The sequence below is a fragment of the Acipenser ruthenus genome, chromosome 6, assembly GCF_902713425.1.
Source record: "Acipenser ruthenus chromosome 6, fAciRut3.2 maternal haplotype, whole genome shotgun sequence".
Taxonomy (NCBI): domain Eukaryota; kingdom Metazoa; phylum Chordata; class Actinopteri; order Acipenseriformes; family Acipenseridae; genus Acipenser; species Acipenser ruthenus.
Genome location: NC_081194.1, coordinates 72,028,449 through 72,049,050, shown reverse-complemented (window position 1 = coordinate 72,049,050; position 20,602 = coordinate 72,028,449). Strand labels below are relative to the sequence as shown.

General features: G+C 38.2%; 1 protein-coding gene across 3 annotated transcripts in view; it reads right to left on the bottom strand.

The window, feature by feature from the left end:
• Positions 1 to 1,869: 1,869 nt before the first annotated feature.
• LOC117411541 (tumor necrosis factor receptor superfamily member 21-like) overlaps positions 1,870 to 20,602 on the bottom strand; it is a 32,037-nt gene continuing 13,304 nt past the window's right edge. For all 3 annotated transcript variants that reach the window (XM_034019178.3, XM_034019180.3, XM_059025781.1), the window contains 3 exons: positions 19,177 to 19,442; positions 5,589 to 5,802; positions 1,870 to 5,105 (listed from right to left, as the gene is read on the bottom strand). In XM_034019178.3, the coding sequence (XP_033875069.1) occupies positions 4,876 to 5,105; positions 5,589 to 5,802; positions 19,177 to 19,442 (710 nt within the window). In that variant the 3' untranslated portion in view covers positions 1,870 to 4,875. The remainder of the gene's footprint in view (positions 5,106 to 5,588; positions 5,803 to 19,176; positions 19,443 to 20,602) is intronic.

Below are 20,602 nucleotides of genomic sequence, written 5' to 3'. Positions count from 1 at the left end.
AGAGCAGTTACACTTATCATAAAAATATTTGCATATGAGTAAATTCCATTAAGAGCTAGTAGTAAGTACAATAAATGGATAAGAACGATTTGAAATTAGAGCAATTACAAAAAATATGAATACGGTTACCTTTAAGAGTAAAATCAAGTACAAGATACAAAAAATAGTTATAATTAAGAGCAGTAGTAGAATACAGCAAAGTGTGGAGCAGGCCAAGGTGCAAGTACAAGGTGATGCAAGTACTGATACAATTGGGTGCCATATAGTCGAGGGTTGTGGGGTTTACAGATGCTGTCTGAACAGGTGTGTCTTAAGGAGGCGCCGGAAGGTGGACAGGGACTGAGTGTCGTTCTACCACCGAGTGGCAAGGGTGAAGAAGTAGCGGGCTCTGGAAGTGTGGGTGCTGGGGGGGGGGGGGGGCGGGGGGGCGGGGGGGCTGCAGCTAATCTGCCGGTGGCGGAGGAGCAGAGGGGGCAAGAGGGGGTGTAGGGAGAAATAATAGTCTGGAGATAGGAGGGAGCAGAAAGATCAAGACAGTGATAGGTGAGTACAGGAGTTTTGAATTGGATGCAAGCAGCGATAGGGAGCGAAGCAGGAGAGTATCATCCCTCTGCCTCTTTTGTACAGCGGTTAAGACACTTGATTGGTTTATGCCCAGCCTCTGCTCTATAACACACAATCACTCTGTCCTAAATTCATTCTATTTATTTATCTATTATCTGTTTCTTTGTCAGTTTATATCCCCAAATTTAATTGATAGCAATGTGATCCACCCAAATAGGATCCTGCCACTTATTTGCAGTTATATATAAATAATTTAAAACTTAGTTCAGGATGCAAAAGATAAATTAAAAAAGGTGTTGCCTTTTCTATATATTAGTTTTGTTATACTGATTTTGAACTATTTACAGGAAACACTCATTGCAATGATCTTAATAACAAAGATGTTAAATATGCTGTTGAATAGGGTTGTACAAGTAATGCCTGAATCCTGCCTTATATTTGGATTGTTTGAACATTGCTGTTTCCAAAAACAGGTAGCTAATCTGTATCTTTTCAGGATTTTTATTTATGTATTAATAAAGTCCAATAGTCTTAATCTTAGATTTACGTATAAAAAGACAGACTTTGGAAAAAAATAAAGTCTTAAAATAAAGCATGGGCCTTTTGTCACTAGTGTCTTAAATAAAAAAAAATGGTGGAAGAGTTCAATTAGAATTTGTGACCATAAAACCAACAAAAAAAGCAACATTGAGTCTGTTTAAATAAATAATAATAATAATAATAATAATAATAAAAAACTACAAGCAGCCATCCCATGTTGTTAATTTAAATGCTGCCTCCAAGAGCTTATGTTGTTTCACACTAAATGGCTCCTTCCTTTTGTAGGCTGTTGTCAGGTTTTGTTCCACTGAAGTGCAATGGTGAATGTAAAGCCAGCAGGGCATGAACGCAAGAGGATGCACTGAGGTACATTCCCCTGTTGAATACCCATAAATAGCATTTTCATATGCTTACCCTGGCATGGACAGTGGAGGGAATGTCTCCTTTTATCATGAAAACATAGTAAGATGTCATTTCTTAAAATGTGAATACTGAATGCAAAATCACACCCTTTCATTTTGCAAAACAAGAAATAAATAACCCAGACATGGTAAAGTGCTATAAAATGGTATCAATTGTGTTTTGTTTAACTAAGCTGTCTAACTTTCAATACATACATATGTAACGCTTGAAATGTTTTTGCTTACGATTGTAAGTCGCCCTGGATAAGGGCGTCTGCTAAGAAATAAATAAATAATTTAGGGCTGAACCTTTTTAGTAATTATGGCCTTTTTGTATTTAGCACAAACTATGCAGACACTGCAGTCATTATGACAAAGATTTGAACTTTATTGGCTTGATGCAACATGTTACAGTAGTAATATGGTTATTGGTTACAATTGTCAAATACTAAAACAGCCACCAGAATACAAGGGGCAAACATCAGCAACTCTTAGTAAGAAACACATTTATACTTCAGTACATCAGTGCCAGGCTAGAAGGCAAATCTGTGACTCTCTTTAATGAATTCCACAGAAGTTTGTCTGCATAATATCATTCTTTCTTGCCATTTCAGGCCATATTAGTTAAAAAAAAAAAAAAACTCTGACAAACTATCAGAGTTGTTCTTACAATAAGACCAGTACCTCCAGGGTATCTAAAGTCCAGCACCAGTGCAGCTTGATATATAGCTGGCTTATATCACCCTGACTGGTGAAGCAAATACAGCCTAAACATTTCTACCAGGAATAAGTAACTTCATCACTGTTGTTCTTGTTTCATAATTATCTAAATAGTTTCCATTTCCATTTTAAAGAAGTACAACGAAGGAACTGCCAGGTATGCATTCATTTAAAACAATTAACAAGTGCGCCCACCTAATTCCAGGAGCAGACGTTGAACGTGGATCTTTAGTGTTACATTTGAATATAAATTAGTAAACTAAGCAATGAACTTGTAAAATGAGTCAAAATGCCCAATAAATCGTGAATCTACAAAACAAAATGTATTATGCATTACAAATAAATATATACATACAGTAAGCAAAAAACACTGCAAGAAACATGGACAATAAAAGCAGATTTGGCAGAATGCCATACCATTTTAAGAAGCTATAAAATAAGGCATAAATTACATACAGGTTAATCAGTCAGCATTAAAATTAATAAAATACACCCACACCAAAAATGTATATATATATATATATATATATTATATATATATAGTTTTTCCTCATGTTTAACATACCATTGGCACTGTTTATTTTTCTTTTTAAACAGCTGGAGGGCTTTTGCCCGGGACATCCTGAAAATAAAATATTTTTTAAATCTTTTAAACCTTTTGTGTATATTTAAAAACCTTCATATGCCTTCAATTTTGTACACTAATATATATATATATATATATATATATATATATATATATATATATATATATATATATTACACACAGTGCCGTGATAAAGTATTTGCCCCGTCTGATTTTCTGCATTTTTGCACATTTTTCACATTGTATTTGGCCAGATTTTTTTGTGGGTTGTAGAAGTATATAGAGGAAGTCTGAGAGAAAAAATGACATCAAAGTTTGGTGCTTCTTTCATTTGTTTGGTGTGCAAGGTAATCAAACATGCAATCTTCAGGGGTAAAAAAAGTTATTGCCGCCCCTCCCCCATAGTTAACTCAACCCAATTAAAGGGATAATTAGGATCAGCTGTTTGAGTACTTTGGTTAACAACCAGGCCTGATTTGGGCAAGCCCTGCCCAATATAAATCTGACTAACTTTGGCCCTTACCATCAGAGTGAAGTTGTCAGCACACAGGTTCTAGAGGCACATCATGCCACGAACAAAAGAAATTCCTGAAGACCTCCGGAAAAAAGTTGTTGATGCCTATCAGTCTGGAAAGGGTTACAAAGCCATTTCTAAGGCTCTGGGGCTCCACCGAACCACAGTCAGAGCCATATTGTCCAAATGGAGAACGTTTGGGACAGTAATGAATCTTCCCAGGAGTGGCCGTCTTGCCACAATCTCTCCAAGAGCAAGGCGTAAAATTGTGCAGGAAGTCACAAAGAACCCTAGAACAACATCCAGGGATCTGCAGGCCTCTCTCGCCTCGGCTAAGGTCAGTGTTCATGACTCCACCATCAGAAAGACACTGGGCAAAAATGGGATTCATGGCAGAGTAGCAAGGAAAACCATTGCTCACTAAGAAGAACATGAATGCTCATCTCAAGTTTGCCAAAAAGCACCTGGATGATCCTCAAGAGTTCTGGGACACTGTTCTATGGACAGATGAGTCAGAAGTGGAAGTTTTTGGCCGACATGGGCCCCGTTATGTCTGGCGAAAACCAAACACTGCATTCCACAGTAAGAAGCTCATACTAACGGTCAAGCATGGTGGTGATAGTGTCATGGTTTGGGGATGCTTTGCTGTATCAGGACCTGGACGCCTTGCCATCATTGAAGGAACCAAGAATTCTGCTCTGTATCAGAGAATTCTACAGGAGAATGTCAGGCCATCCGTCCGTGAGCTGAAGCTGAAGAGCAGCTGGGTCATGCAGCAAGAAAATGATCCGAAACGCACAAGCAAGTCTACATCAGAATGGTTGAAGAACAAGAAATTTAAAGTTTTGGAATGGCCTAGTCAAAGTCCAGACCTAAACCCCATTGAGATGTTGTGGCAGGACCTGAAACGAGTGGTTCATGCTCAAAAACCCACAAACGTCACCGAGTTGAAGCAGTTCTGCATGGAGGAGTGGGCCAAAATTCCTCCACGGTGCTGTGAGATAACTACAGGAAGCGTTTGGTTGCAGTTATTGCTGCTAAAGGTAGCGTAACCAGTTATTGAGTCTAAGGGGGCGATTACTTTTTCACACAGGGGCATTGGGTGTTGCATAACTTTCTTTAATAAATAAATGAAATATGTATCAATTGTTTGTGTTATTTGTTCACTCAGGGTCCCTTTTATCTAATATTAGGTTTTGGTTGAAGATCTGATAACATTCAGTGTCAAAAATATGCAAAAAAGCAGAAAATCAGACAGGGGGTAAATACTTTTTCATGGCACTGTATATATAAAATGCAGACATTATCTTATTAATGAAAAACCTAATAGAAGCTATGACATGAATAAGGGGAACATTTTCAAAAGCTACATTGAACCCAAAGCATGATGTATTTCAAGGGCACTGCAGCATAACAGCTGCCCCAAGACAACATTTACTGGCCTTATCTCACATAACCTGTTCAGGTTTTACTTGCAACATTCCCATTTTATGCTAGTCACTCAGCCAGTTTGTGACGAGTGAAGTGAAATCCCATCACTGGCGGTGTGTTTACAGTAGATCAGGCAGGTGGCTGTACACAGAGTCGAGGAGCTTTTGGCTGGCGTCCTGGCTCTTCACACCAGCAACCTCAAAGAGTTTATCCAGCTTGTCCTCCGCCTGAGGGATCTCATCAATCACGTGGAGCTCTTCTGGGTTCAGAACGTGAAGCATGTCATCGAAGATTGGCTGCAGGTCGCAAGGGTCCAGGCGCACCTGTCGCAATACTGTATCTTTCTTTTCTGGAAATGAACAAGAAATGCACATGAGCTGACAATCACAAGATAAGCCACCTAGGATGTATTTACAGTTTTAAAGGCTTGTTTGAAAAATTAAAAAAAAAGTGGAATATTTATTTTGAACTGGGTCTATAATTTCAAAGTGTGTGTTTTTTGGTTTTTAAATATGTCAATTTCACCGTAGGCTGAAGGTAGTAAAAAACAATTCCCTGTGTCCCCAGCAGAGGGCTGTCATTGCAAGGACAAAACTGTTGTTGCTAGGAAGACAAGCCTGGCACTGTAAGCTGTTGTCTAAACTATTGTTCTTCCACTTCACAGCACCCCAAAACTACAATCAATATAGCATAATGCTTGGAAGGCAGATCTCAAGTGACTCATGTAACATAATATTAACAAAGCACTGCTGTTTATGATTTCATTTCATGTAGTGTATGTGCAGTATGTATGTTGATTATGAGTCACTGGGAGCTTGGTCTGTGTCATTACCTTTGGTAATAAATGAACCTGTCCTGCTAAGAGCAGAGTTGTTACTGGAAGTGGAGTCACAGCGCAGCAGAGGTTCTGATTCATCAGCAAAGAATCCTTTCAACTTGTCCACCGGAGAAGGCTCTACGATAACCTGAGCTGGCTCTGCAGGCTTGTGGGTGGGACTGAGGCATTGGTTCACATTCACAGCCATAATCAGCTTGTTTACATCCAACTTGAAACAAAAGAATGAAAACAGCAAAGAATGAGAAATACAAAGGTTTTATTTATTGGTGACCTAATTTGGGACTCTTGAGTGTTTAGTGAATCCCCTCTAGGTTTTCAGAAAGCTCTAGAAACTTCCTCTAGCACGCCAAATAAAAGAGTGTTTAAAAAAATAAATCACTGTTATTTAGTTTGTTGTTCATTTTCAAACTATTCCTACAGTTACAAGATGTGTTATGTATTTCAGGTTGCAAATGGGAACATACCTATATTTATCGGTGTAGACAAAAAAGAAATTGCTGAAATAAATAATTGTAGACAACTATTTCTTGTAACTTTTTTTCCTCATCCACAAAAGCAAAACTTTTGCTATAAAAGATTTTTCCTAGAATTCTTTGTTTTCAAGAAATTTCTAGAAATTATAAAAAAATTATAAATTGAGATATTATATATATATATATATATATATATATATATATATATATATATATATATATATATATATATATATATTCCTATTGTAAGTGACTCTGCAGCAGATGTTGATGCATAGTTCACCCCCTAGTCTCTGGAAGTCGCCTGTTATTCAAAACAATAAACAAAAAAAGAAATTAAATGCTCTACATTAAATAATAACAACAACAACAACAACAACAACAACACTAAAGGGCTATTCACACTATACATTTATTTGCTGCGTTTTCTATGATAAAAAATCTAACCTATGTATGGAATTGATAATACTTTTCATACTTGAGCGTAATCCCTGCGAAAAAAAAACTGCAAATTTGCTGTGAAAAAGAATCAAAACAGGTTCGATTTTTGGACGAAAAGTGCCGCAATCATCACCCTGTCCTACTAAATTTGGATATAATCTGAAGGCAATGTGGATCGGGTGCAAGCTGCTCCATGGTTACTGCGCCGAAGAAGAAGAGAAAGAAAGAGAAGAATGTGATTCACCCTATAATAACGAGCAATGGGAAACCCTAGGGGAGTGCGACCGTCTTGTGCAAGATCTGAAATAAACTGTATATATTTATATAATCTCAAATTGTGTTATTGGTAACAAATAATCTCAACAATGTTACTGGCAACAAAAACACTGGATAAACTAAATTAGAAGTACAGACAGGACTACCAAATGCAATCATTTCTATTCAATCCTGATTCTATTTATTTATTTATTTTTTTAAATAAACAATACAGTAAACAAAGGTAGATGGTACGGTCAATGCAGATGTAACGTCAGACAGCACAGACAGTGTTTTACATTATTGGGGAAAAAATACACGCATACTAACATAATGATTGACATAAAACCATTTTAGACAGTTTAATTTGCCGTAAATATAATACCACTTACCTGCCTATGCTATCGGATATAATTAGACACATGATTTTGTTTTGTAATTCAGTCTATATTTAACAATGGGCCGTGGTATGAAGTGGCGTATCTAGGGGGGTGGTTTTAGGGGTTTGACCCCCCCCCCCCCCCCTCAAATGAGTTATTCAACTACATGGGACAGTAAAAAATATCAGGCATGTGGAAGAATCTCAATTCATCACCAGCATAAATCCCCCCCCCCAAAAAAAAATGTAATCCAGGTGATTCTCCACCAGCACCCCAAAACTCTGACTGTTTGGCTTGTTATCCTCTCATTAACTGGTCATTAGGGAGTTCGAAGTGATATTAAAAAGGTTTACTAATGTTTAAGGAAACTTTTTTCCATCAAATTTACAGACAGGTCTGGTCTGCCCTAAAGGCATATTAGCCTAGTGTTCACCATAGGAACTGGCATATTGTCATATTTGTGCGCTGCTGTATGTGTTGGGTGTTGCTGGCATTGTCGCTATTGCTGTAATAAATGAGGAGCATCGAGTTCAGCCAGGAGCCCACAGCACTGCACTGTGAACAACGACGAAATGTCAGAGGACATTTGTGAGCTAGAATGTATAGGCCGTGCATAAATGTATTCAACCTGCCTGACGAGGACATCATGCAACGGTTCAGATTACATCGGGCAGCAATGTTTGATTTGTACGAGGTACTGAAGAACAACTTCGAAAGCCTGACAGTCACAAGCCACACATTACTGTGCATATGAAAATATTAATGGCATTGCGATTTTATGCAACAGGATATTTTCAAAGAGCCAAAGGACACAGATTTGGGGTCACCCAGCCAGCCATGTCCCGTGTCCTGCATCACATAACACATGCGTTACTTTGTAAGGCAGGCAATTATATATATATACAGTGCCTTGCGAAAGTATTCGGCCCCCTTGAACTTTGCGACCTTTTGCCACATTTCAATTTTTTGTGAAGAATGAACAACAAGTGGGACACAATCATGAAGTGGAACGAAATTTATTGGATATTTCAAACTTTTTTAACAAATAAACTGAAAAATTGGGCGTGCAAAATTATTCAGCCCCCTTAAGTTAATACTTTGTAGCGCCACCTTTTGCTGCGATTACAGCTGTAAGTCGCTTGGGGTATGTCTCTATCAGTTTTGCACATCGAGAGACTGAAATTTTTGCCCATTCCTCCTTGCAAAACAGCTCGAGCTCAGTGAGGTTGGATGGAGAGCATTTGTGAACAGCAGTTTTCAGTTCTTTCCACAGATTCTCGATTGGATTCAGGTCTGGACTTTGACTTGGCCATTCTAACACCTGGATATGTTTATTTGTGAACCATTCCATTGTAGATTTTGCTTTATGTTTTGGATCATTGTCTTGTTGGAAGACAAATCTCCGTCCCAGTCTCAGGTCTTTTGCAGACTCCATCAGGTTTTCTTCCAGAATGGTCCTGTATTTGGCTCCATCCATCTTCCCATCAATTTTAACCATCTTCCCTGTCCCTGCTGAAGAAAAGCAGGCCCAAACCATGGTGCTGCCACCACCATGTTTGACAGTGGGGATGGTGTGTTCAGGGTGATGAGCTGTGTTGCTTTTACGCCAAACATAACGTTTTGCATTGTTGCCAAAAAGTTCGATTTTGGTTTCATCTGACCAGAGCACCTTCTTCCACATGTTTGGTGTGTCTCCCAGGTGGCTTGTGGCAAACTGTAAACGACACTTTTTATGGATATCTTTAAGAAATGGCTTTCTTCTTGCCACTCTTCCATAAAGGCCAGATTTGTGCAGTATACGACTGATTGTTGTCCTATGGACAGAGTCTCCCACCTCAGCTGTAGATCTCTGCAGTTCATCCAGAGTGATCATGGGCCTCTTGGCTGCATCTCTGATCAGTCTTCACCTTGTATGAGCTGAAAGTTTAGAGGGACGGCCAGGTCTTGGTAGATTTGCAGTGGTCTGATACTCCTTCCATTTCAATATTATCGCTTGCACAGTGCTCCTTGGGATGTTTAAAGCTTGGGAAATCTTTTTGTATCCAAATCCGGCTTTAAACTTCTCCACAACAGTATCTCGGACCTGCCTGGTGTGTCCCTTGTTCTTCATGATGCTCTCTGCGCTTTAAACGGACCTCTGAGACTATCACAGTGCAGGTGCATTTATACGGAGACTTGATTACACACAGGTGGATTCTATTTATCATCATTAGTCATTTAGGTCAACATTGGATCATTCAGAGATCCTCACTGAACTTCTGGAGAGAGTTTGCTGCACTGAAAGTAAAGGGGCTGAATAATTTTGCACGCCCAATTTTTCAGTTTTTTATTTGTTAAAAAAGTTTGAAATATCCAATAAATTTCGTTCCACTTCATGATTGTGTCCCACTTCTTGTTGATTCTTCACAAAAAATTACAGTTTCATATCTTTATGTTTGAAGCCTGAAATGTGGCAAAAGGTCGCAAAGTTCAAGGGGGCCGAATACTTTCGCAAGGCACTGTATATTCCCACTGACCAGCAACAGCAGCGTCAAAAGAAAGATGCGTTTTATAACATACATGGATTTCCATCAGTGTTGGGGGCAATTGATTGCACACATGTGGCATTGCGGACATCTTGTTATGGGGCTGCAGTGTACATGAATTAGGGTGACCAGATTTTCAAACCTCAAAACTGGGACACATTGATAAATAATTGATAAGGCTAATTAAACCATTTAAACATATGCTTTTTAAAATGGTTATTTAAATAGCCACCCCCTCTCTTAGTATTATCTTTTTTTTTTCTTTTGCATATTTTTCAATTGCTCAGTTTTTTTGGTTGCTTTTGGTCCCTTTTGTATATATGACCATAATTCCTTTATTTATTATCCAATTTGTTATTTTTTTCCATGTTCCCTATATGTTGAAGTTTCATTGTACACTGTCAGATTTGAGCTGACCATGCTAACAGAAATTTTATAAACAATAAATAATGTTTATTTTCTAAAAAGCGTTTTCTGTGGTTTTTATTATCTGTACTAAACAGGGTGAGTCTCAGACTATTCAAGGAAACCTAGTGTGTGTACATTCATTTCATGTATGACATGTACCTGTAACCTTTATAGTTTAAGAGTTATAGGCACAAATCTAACAGTAAAAAAAAAAGAAACAGGAGAAAATAGCTCAGACCCTAACTAAACATGTTGCTAATAGCTTTTACTGGCCAGCAACTTTAACTATCCCGAAATATTCCTATTTCCTACTACATTACATGTACATATAATAGGAAATGCTGACAAGACAGAGAGAAGTACAGAGCCACATTATGTATGTTATTGAATAGTAATGTGCTAAGACATGCAACATGTATATAATAATAAGATACTGTAGACATTTTAATAATACATCAGCCTGCAATTAATAGGTTACATAGTCATCCATACATTTTTTTCCCAGCAATTGAACATTTGCTACAGTTTGGGTGACGGGGAGTTGACATCACTGAAGAGGAGGAATGAGACTGCCACCACTGAGGAAGAGGGGGGTGGGGGGCTGACATCATTGAAACAGGGGGGCAATAGGCAAGGGCGGGAGATGCAGGATAACCAACAGATGGCAATGGCAGTCGTGCCACAAGACCTTCCATACATCTGGCAATGGCATCCACTTATTTGGATAGTAAATTCAATATCGTACCACTGTGTGTAGTATTACAGACGTATTAAATTTAGATACATTTTTTAAACAATACGGTGCATCGACATGCGTGCCACGTACTATTACACCTGAGAAACAAAATAACAACTCTTCCTCTACTGACTTACAGATTTTGTGAATCATTGCACTAGTGGGGATGGGGGAAATGGTGCATAAAATGAATAAATAGGAATGATAGGAATTATAGCATATTTTCAAAATTTATTTATACACAGTTAATGGTTAGAAGACAAATGTACCACTTTGTTTTTTAAATAAATGTTTCCCCAGAGCCTGACACAGGCAAAAAAAGAGCTGGTTTTCAGCGGGTCCCTGTCAGTAGTAAAACCCGGCATAGTCGATCGGTTTTTGCCTGCTTTTCCCTGGGAGGAACATCATCTGCCTGTTACTCCCTGTCTTTCCTTTTTACCAATTAAGTCCTTAATTGATTGATTGCACCAACTTATTTAAGGGGGAATGTGTGCTCACCAAATTTCCATATTTTAGGGGATTATGTTTGTGTATCACTTCGACTTTCTGACAAAATGGTAAAAAGTTCCCTTTGTTAAAATTTGGTAAAACACACTGAAATACCGAAGGTTCTGAGTATAGAGCCCAGTGTGTATTTTAACATACCAATTGATTTCCTCATATTTTCCCATAATTTCTGTTTGTATTTTTTATCAAAATATTTCTTGTGCTGCGTATCATAAATAACAAGATATTCTGCACTGCTATAATCTGATGTTCCCCCATCTAGCCTGTGATATTTGACGTGCAAGTCTGAATACAAAAATAGCAGCGAAACGTCAAGCATAAAAAACCCAGTGAATAAATGCTATAGTTCCTTACACTGTGCTTTCTGAAAGGGTATAACAAATAATTGTTATTACTGTGTTCAGTACATCCTAGAAGAAAATATCCCCTTTTACTGTATTTTATATAAGCCATTCTTATGGTGGCCAGAAAGTGCAAGTCAGTGTCAGACGAATCTAAAAATGGGCAGCATCTTAAAAGGGTGGCGAATACAAAAAAGCATGACGGAAATAAAACTATAACAGAAATAAAAATGGGAGCATTTCCATCATATATTTTTAAGATGACACTGACTTGCACTTTTGGGCCACCGTACATTCTCCTTGTAGTGTTTTTCACAGTAGAATTAGAACATTCTGTTATTGGTACATTTCTTGGTAGCAGAAGTTTAGCAATAATAGAAATAATGGTTCAGAGGAAATGAAACTAGGTCACTGGTGCTCTGCAACTGCTTAGTAACTGATAATGATAACACCGTGTAACAATTTTTTATTTTTTTTTGGTTCCTGAGTAGTAAGTGTTATTTCCTAATTGCTTATGCCTCAAAAGTATAGAAAATGGCTATTATTCCCCACAAACTTTGCTTTTGTGATCAGGACAGTGATATTTTGAAATTTACCTATTTTCCAGAACATTCCAGATAGATTCAGTGCTGAGTAAACTTGCAGTAACTTCTAGAACTTTCCAGTAATATAAATAGCTGCTCCATAATGGTAACAAGTACCCGTCTCTTCCCCTGGCTCACTCGGTGCACCGCAAAGAGGATTACAACAGCATCAAGACCTTGCTGGACACCTTGAAGTATGATGAGTACGGCTGGGAGGTCATAGGAGACTTCAAAATGGTGGCATTCCTGATGGGTCTCCAAGGCGGTTTTACCAAGTTTCCCTGCTATCTTTGCCTTTGGTACAGCAGAGACACCAAGGTGCACTACCACAGGCGGGACTGGCCACAGCGGACCGAGTTCTCTGTGGGGAGGAAAAACGTCAAGTGGGAACCACTGGTGGACCCCCGGAAGGTGCTGATGCCACCACTGCACATCAAATTGGGCCTTATGAAACAATTTGTCAGAGCTCTAGATAAGGAGTCGGCAGCCTTCAAGTACCTTCAAGACTTCTTCCCTAAGCTGTCTGAGGCAAAGGTCAAAGCCGGTGTCTTCGTCGGACCACAGATAAAGATGATCCTGGAGTGCAATGAATTCCCCAGGAAGCTCACTAGTAAGGAGAAAGTGGCTTGGAACAGCTTTGTCGCAGTGGTTCGGGGCTTCCTGGGCAATCACAAGGCCGAAAACTATGTGGAGCTGGTTGAGACTCTGGTGAAGAACTACGGCACAATGGGCTGAAGGTTGTCCCTCAAAGTCCATATCCTTGATGCTCATCTTGATAAATTCAAGGAGAACATGGGAGTGTACTCGGAGGAGCAAGGCGAGCGCTTCCACCAGGATATACTGGACTTTGAACGCCGCTACCAAGGACAGTATAACGAGAACATGATGGGAGACTACATTTGGGGGCTGATTCGTGAAAGTGATTTACAGTATAATCGTAAATCTCGAAAAACTACTCACTTCTAAATCTTTTGTAGTCATTTTTGTATTACTTTAGTATAAATACATGTTAATTTGGATTCATATGTTGTTTTTTTCTGACTTTAGTGAACAAAGAGACACAAATTCGCCCGTTTTCTCATTGGAAATAGGTACATTTCAAAATATCACTGTCCTGGTCACAAAAGCAAAGTTTGTGGGGAAGAATAGCCATTTTCTTTCTACAGATGTCAGGACTGCCCAGTCCCTGACCACATTCCGGCGCCTCCTTAAGACTCACCTCTTCAAAGAGCACCTGTAGAACTCCTCTGTTTGTATCCTGGGACACTATCACCCTTCATGTAAATGTGCTTTATTTTGCTCTTATCAGCCCCTATTTTACTGCATTTAATCCTGTACTTCAGAATACTGTAATCTGCCAAGTTTTTAACCTGTAGTACTTTGTATTTAATCACATCCTGATGTAACTATCACTATTTAATCATATCCTGATGTAACTATCACTATTACCTGCTGTATTATTGAATTGTGGTTTGTCAAACTTGTACTTTACTTGAACAAAAGTTATTGTATTTCTTGCTCTTATTGTATTACTTGTATTGTAACGCTTGAAATGTTTTTGCTTACGATTGTAAGTCGCCCTGGATAAGGGCGTCTGCTAAGAAATAAATAATAATAATAATAATAATTTTCTATACTTTTGAGGCATAAGCAATTAGGAAATAACACTTACTACCCAGGAACAAAAATTGTGTTACATAGTGTAATGTCACAATCAGTTTAGGACACGCATAGGGTGTTAGCGTAAAGTTAGTTAGTAGAGGTACTTAAACATCGCCCCACTACTTTGGGAATTCTGATCTAGAAGATGAAACTTACAGCCCAGTCTTGAGAAAGAGTGTCCAGTGTAGACTAGATCAGTCTATTGCTGTTACCATAAACTAGGTGACTAATATAATCTGTATAAGAATATTCAATATTCGTTTAATAAACTACTTAATTCAATATACTTTGAATAACACTTGTCATTGTCTTTATTATTGTTTAACGCATATATACGTAGGACAAATAAATCATTGTTAATAGGACAGCTTTTAGAAGAGTTCAATGAGGCAACTGGAAACTTGCTTAGCCAATTAAATACACATGGTAACAAAGCCACATTACTTTAATCAAGGAGTACAACTCTGTATGACACACATCTGTTATTTTATGCAATATACTGAAGATTAATAGCAAAAATGATCCACATCAACATCAATGTGGAACTGTTCTATATTTGTTATTCATTGGAACTCAACTTGCATTCTTCAGTCGCTTTGATGATTAAAAACATCACTGTATAGGACACCCCATATACAGTAGAAGACAATTTACTATAGTGGAACAATATTGAACTACTTGGATATTACAGATATTGGTAACATTGATTGTTCGCTTGAATAATACAGCAAGGATGTCAAGTTTGACATGGCAATACAATGTAAATTTACAAGGCTGTAATCAAAATGACCCAAGGCCTTGAATCTTCAAACAGTCATCAACACTGATTTTTATAGTAACAAAGCCTAAATATTAAAATTCTTATTATTAAGAAGTCCAATTTAGATGAAAGGCCACTTTAAAATACATAGTTTGATCCAAAAATGGTATAATTCAGAATCCTTTGACATGGGGGAGAGAAAGCTCCTGCCAGTGGCATCCTTACTAGTTAATTGCTATGCAGAAAGGATTCCCAATGCACTTGAAAACACTTAAACTCCTACTATGTTACTCTAAGAGTAGGTGTAAATACCCTTCCACAAATCCCTTTTTACTGCTTATGCATTTATTTGAGGTATACAGGATCACGCAATCTGTCCTACAATGGTTCCTACAATGTTTTTTTGTTTTTTTTGGTGTTGTTTGTGTGTTCTGGTTATATAATTAACTACGGTTATATAATGCAATTACTGGGTGGAACATGAATCATTAGTTAATTCACGTTTAACAGTGTTTTTGACAAGTGATCTAGCAAGTTGGAGAGTGTACTCAGTGGAGTGAGAGTGCAAGTTAAGTACGTAATACATATATAGATTTTAATAATTTGTTTAAAATAAACTTATATAAAATTAAATATTTTATATAGTTATGTCGGCAATAAAAATACATTTTTAAATATATGCCTAATTTCTGAAACCGGACTTCCTGTGTAGTTTTTATGAATGAGATGACTGAGTGAGTGAGTGACTGAGTGACTGAGTGAGTGAGTGAGTGAGTGAGTGAGTGAGTGAATGACGCTACTCTGGTAAGCGGGTCAAAAAAGCTCTTTTAATTGTAGCTCTGTCTCTGTCCCCTGAAAACATAAAACGAAAGATCTTTGAGATTCATTTCGGACTTTTGACCGGGTAATCTGCAAATTGCCCAGTTTCGGGGTTTGCCCGTAACATATACATATACAGTGCCTTGCAAAAGTATTCAGACCCCTGACCAATTCTCTCATATTACTGAATTACAAATGGTACATTGAAATTTCGTTCTGTTTGATATTTTATTTTAAAACACTGAAACTCAAAATCAATTATTGTAAGGTGACATTGGTTTTATGTTGGGAAATATTTTTAAGAAAAATTAAAAACTGAAATATCTTGCTTGCATAAGTATTCAACCCCTGTGCTGTGGAAGTTCCCAGTTTACACCGATGAAAGAAATTGCCCTAACGAGGACACAATTACCTTACCATTGGCCTCCACCTGTGAACCATTAAAGTTGCTGTCACATTTTCTGGATAAAAACTCCACTGTTGAAGGATCATTGGTCAGGCTGTGAATCTGAAGGAAAATGAAGACCAAAGAGCATTCTACAGAAGTTAGAGATAAAGTAATACAAATGCATAGATTAGGGAAAGGGTACAAAATAATATCCAAGTGTTTGGATATCCTAGTGAGCACAGTTGGATCAATAATCAGGAAGTGGAAACTGCATCACACCACCCAGGTACTGCCAAGAAAAGGCCGTCCCTCAAAACTCAGCACTCAAACAAGAAGGAGACTTGTGAGAGAAGCCACAGAGAGGCCAACAATCACTTTGAAGGAGCTACAGAGTTCAGTGGCTGGGAGTGGAGTAATGGTGCACCAGTCAACCATATCAAGAGCTCTGCATAACACTGGCCTGTATGGGAGGGTGGCAAGAAAGAAGCTGTTACTCAAAAAGTACCATCTGAAAGCACATCTGGAGTTTGCCAGAAAGCATGAGTGACCCAGCTGCGATGTGGAAAAAGGTTTTGTGGTCAGATGAGACCAAGATAGAGCTTTTTGGCCAAAACTCAAAGCGCTATGTGTGGCGCAAACCTAACACTGCCCATGCCTCAAGACACACCATCCCTACAGTGAAGTATGGTGGTGGCAGCATTATGCTGTGGGGATACTTCTCATCAGCAGGGACTGGGCATCTTGTTAAAATTGAAGGAAGAATGGAGCAAAACACAGGGAAATACTGCAAGAGAACCTGCTTCAGTCTGCTAAAAACTGAAGCTTGGGAGGAAATTCACCTTTCAGCAGGACAATGATCCCAAGCACAAGGCCAAAGCAACATTGGAGTGGCTCAAGAACAAAAAGGTGAATGTCCTACAGTGGCCCAGTCAGTCCTGATCTCAATCCCATTGAGAATCTGTGGCCTATTTGAAAATTGCGGTCCACAAGCGTCGTCCAACCAACCTGAACAACCTGGAGCAAATCTGCCAAGAAGAATGGGCCAAAATCACTCCGACACTGTGTGCAAAGCTGGTACATACTTACCCCAAAAGACTTAAAGCTGTTATTGCAGCGAAAGGTGGCTCTACCAAATACTAATGTGTGGGGGTTGAATACTTATGCAAGCAAGATATTTCAGTTTTTTATTTTCCTTAAAAATATTTCCCAACATAAAACCAATGTCACCTTACAATAATTGATTTTGAGTTTCAGTGTTTTAAAATAAAATATCAAACAGAACGAAATTTCAATATACCATTTGTAATTCAATAATATGAGAGACTTGGTCAAGGGTCTGAATACTTTTGCAAGGCACTGTATATACTGAATGAAACATAAAATAAGCGTTGTGTCCTTTTTCATCTCCGTATTAGTTTACAGCATTAGAGTAACTTTCTTACTTGACAAAGCAATGCAGGACAGCTGAAAAATGCATTACTTGAGATCCCCATATGCGACAATAAGCATATTAATACTGTATGCAGAAGATATAGCTGCCAATTCACAGCCTTGTTACTAAGTAAATTAGAAACTTATTTTTCATGCGTACTTTTCAAATAGAGAAGACACATGGTGATGTAAGTTGTTGCAATTCTGTTATTGGTAGGATTAATAAAAAACGCAACGCGTTAGCACTTGGAATACTCATCCTCTATTCTGAAGACAGATAGCGTATTCGAATATCCTGAGTTTAAATCACGAAACACATTAGCAAATTCAGAACAATACTGCCTGCATGCAAAATGTCTGCCTATAACAGCACACATAAAAAATTAAAAAAACCTGAATTGATGTTAAATTGACACGTGTCTCCACAAATGCCAGTTTGTAGTTTATTTAATGCATATCAGCTACCTTTTAGGAGATGATTAATGGCATCTGGATTAGCAGGAGACCCTTATCGGCTGAATGCTCTGGATGACTCAGTACAAAATGATCTGTCAGAACTTCCCAGTTCAGTACTTGAGAATGGAAAATGAATATGTGTTTTGCTTTTTCCTTACACAGCAACCCCATCATCGCAAGACTATATCAAGGCAACTGCTTACTGCTGAACATAAAGAAAATTATGTTTTAGTTTGTCCCTGCCAGCGTACATACAGTACCCTATGCTATGACCTTCACATACAGGAGAGCGTTCAGTGGGGTAGGCAGGCCTTTTTGTTGCTTTGTGAAGTTCCTCCATTCCCTCAAGCTGAAATTGACAGTATAATAAAACTGTCCTGCTGTTTAAACATGAAGCCCCAACTGGAAATCCCTGGAGATTAGCATTACTTAGATCCCACCACCTGCAGACTGACAGAAACACGACATAAACCCTGCAGTGGGATTATAGTCCAAGCTGTGCCTTACGGAAAACAAGAGCTACCTTCGCTCATTTTCTGTTTCTTTACAAGTCTAACCCCTTAACAGCACCATAAATTCCCCCCTTGCATTTCTTTTGTTGATATTTGATATCAAACAAATGAATTCAGGCCGTTTAGCCATTATTCAACCCCTAAATCATCAAAAAACGGTAGAATATAATAGGCATGTGTTAGTCCATTGCAGCTAGCAAGCATGTTAGTTAAGGGCTTAAAAAAATAATTTAAAAGACAAAGTTGGTGGGAGCCAATGACAAGAATGAGGTTGTGTGGAAACAGTTTTCAGCGATACGCGTCAACCAAGATAGATATGAAACTACTCAACCAAATGTTTCAGTAATAGGTAATGAAAGTATAGTTAAATCAAATTCTTCTTCTAAGAAAAATACTTGGTCCCGTGATACAATCCCAGCTGTTTATTAATTAATGAATTATTTGCATCCACAGAAGCTGTTCCATTGACTTCTTCAAGATAAACCCTACTTATGAAGTGGTGAAGACAGACTACTGCATTTTCTTGAACTAAGGTTTATCTGTGTATCAGACCAATATTAATGATAGAACTGAAAATCCTTGTTGGAGAACAATGCACCATTAATATACAATCTTGTAGAAAAAAGGACACAACCTTAGTGGAACGTTATCCAGTATAATGTGCTAACACTGGACAGTGTTGAATGATCTCATATTGCAAACTATTTCACGTTTTTTTTTTTTTTTTTTATATACACACACACACTATACAAGTTTTGACCGCTAACAAACATTAACAAGCACTATACAATCAATAAAAGCTGGAACCAAGTTTCTTTTAATTCAGATAATCAACACTGAAATGGCATTCGAGAGTTTGTGCATTACAACTTTCGAGAGAAAAAAATCTGTCTTCGAATCTTACCTGAGGATTGTCCTCCATCACCCCCCGAATCCTCTCCACTACATCGTTGTGCCTGTGCCTTCGTAGACCATTGATGAGTTTAGCAAGATTGGCATCTTGGTCTCTTATAGTCCAGTGCTGTAAAGCTGCATACGCTCTCTCGTGATCTGCCTTGTACCCATTAGAGAAAGCTGCCACCTCCCTCTCTGTTGCGTTGGCTAGAAACTGGTACATATCTATCCACTGGCTACCAATCTGTGCTGACACCAGTTTAAGTATGTCTACACCTGCAAAAATAAAAAGATGTTTAAATGGGATTAAGCTAACATGTTTAGCACCTAATTGTGTTACATATTGTACTTTTGGTTTTTAATGTTTGTTTGTATATATGTAAGGTATAAACCACGGCGGCCCATGTGGTTCCCATGATATATACCATGGCTGGGGTGGTGATAAGGCCTGAGGCATAAGCCAAGGGCCTTTAACCACCCCTTAAATGGTTTAAATCATCGTAAACGCACGGCCTGAAGTGGTTTATACCGTTTGTAACACGGCTACCTGTCATTTGGGGGAAGAAAAATAATAAAAACACATTTTAAATCAAGACAAAACCAGAAACTTTTATTGTGTATACATCCTCAGTGTAATACAGTCCCAAATTTAATTTCATTAAATGTAATTTATTGTTCACTTATTAAAAATAAATTGCACATGTCCATTTACTGTGAATTTCTGCATCAAAAGTGACATCTCGAAACTAGAGGACTGAGCACAAGCTGATGATGCGGATGGTTTGGGCGGAGTTTCAAATGATACTGAGGAAGGCAGAGAAGCAGCTGCGATGGAAGCTGAAACCAGATCTTCAGATGAGTTTGTGTCCTCGTTACATGCGAGGCACACATATTCAAGTCCATTTTCAAAATATGTTTGTTAGTTATCAGACACCCTCGTGTCCACATCGTGCCAGATTAAGTTGAAGATTTAACCAGACTTTACGCACCAATCCGACCACAGTGTCAGGGGACAGTGCCTCAGTTTCCCGCAGACACTTCAAATCCAGGCAGATAATTCGGGGGTGTTTGGCCTTATATTTACCTGCTTTTCTGAAAGTTTTCATGACTGATAGGAATACATTATTGCTGGTTTTAAACTCGGTGTGAGCAAAGTCATTCAAACCTCTACTGTTAAAATATCTATTTAGTCCAGCTGTCAACATTATACAACTTCCACTGGCATAAAATGACCTTAATGTTGTTGAGAAATTCTGGACTCTCGTCCTTAAAACTAATGTCCATATTTTTTTCTTTAAGCCAGTCTAAGTACATTAACAGCCCATGCTTTTTTTGTGTTTTTTTCAGTCTTTGTTTTCTTCTATTTCTTTTAGCTGTTCCTCATCTACTATTATGTGTCTACTCTTGACAGTTGCTGGTGCACTTATTTATATATA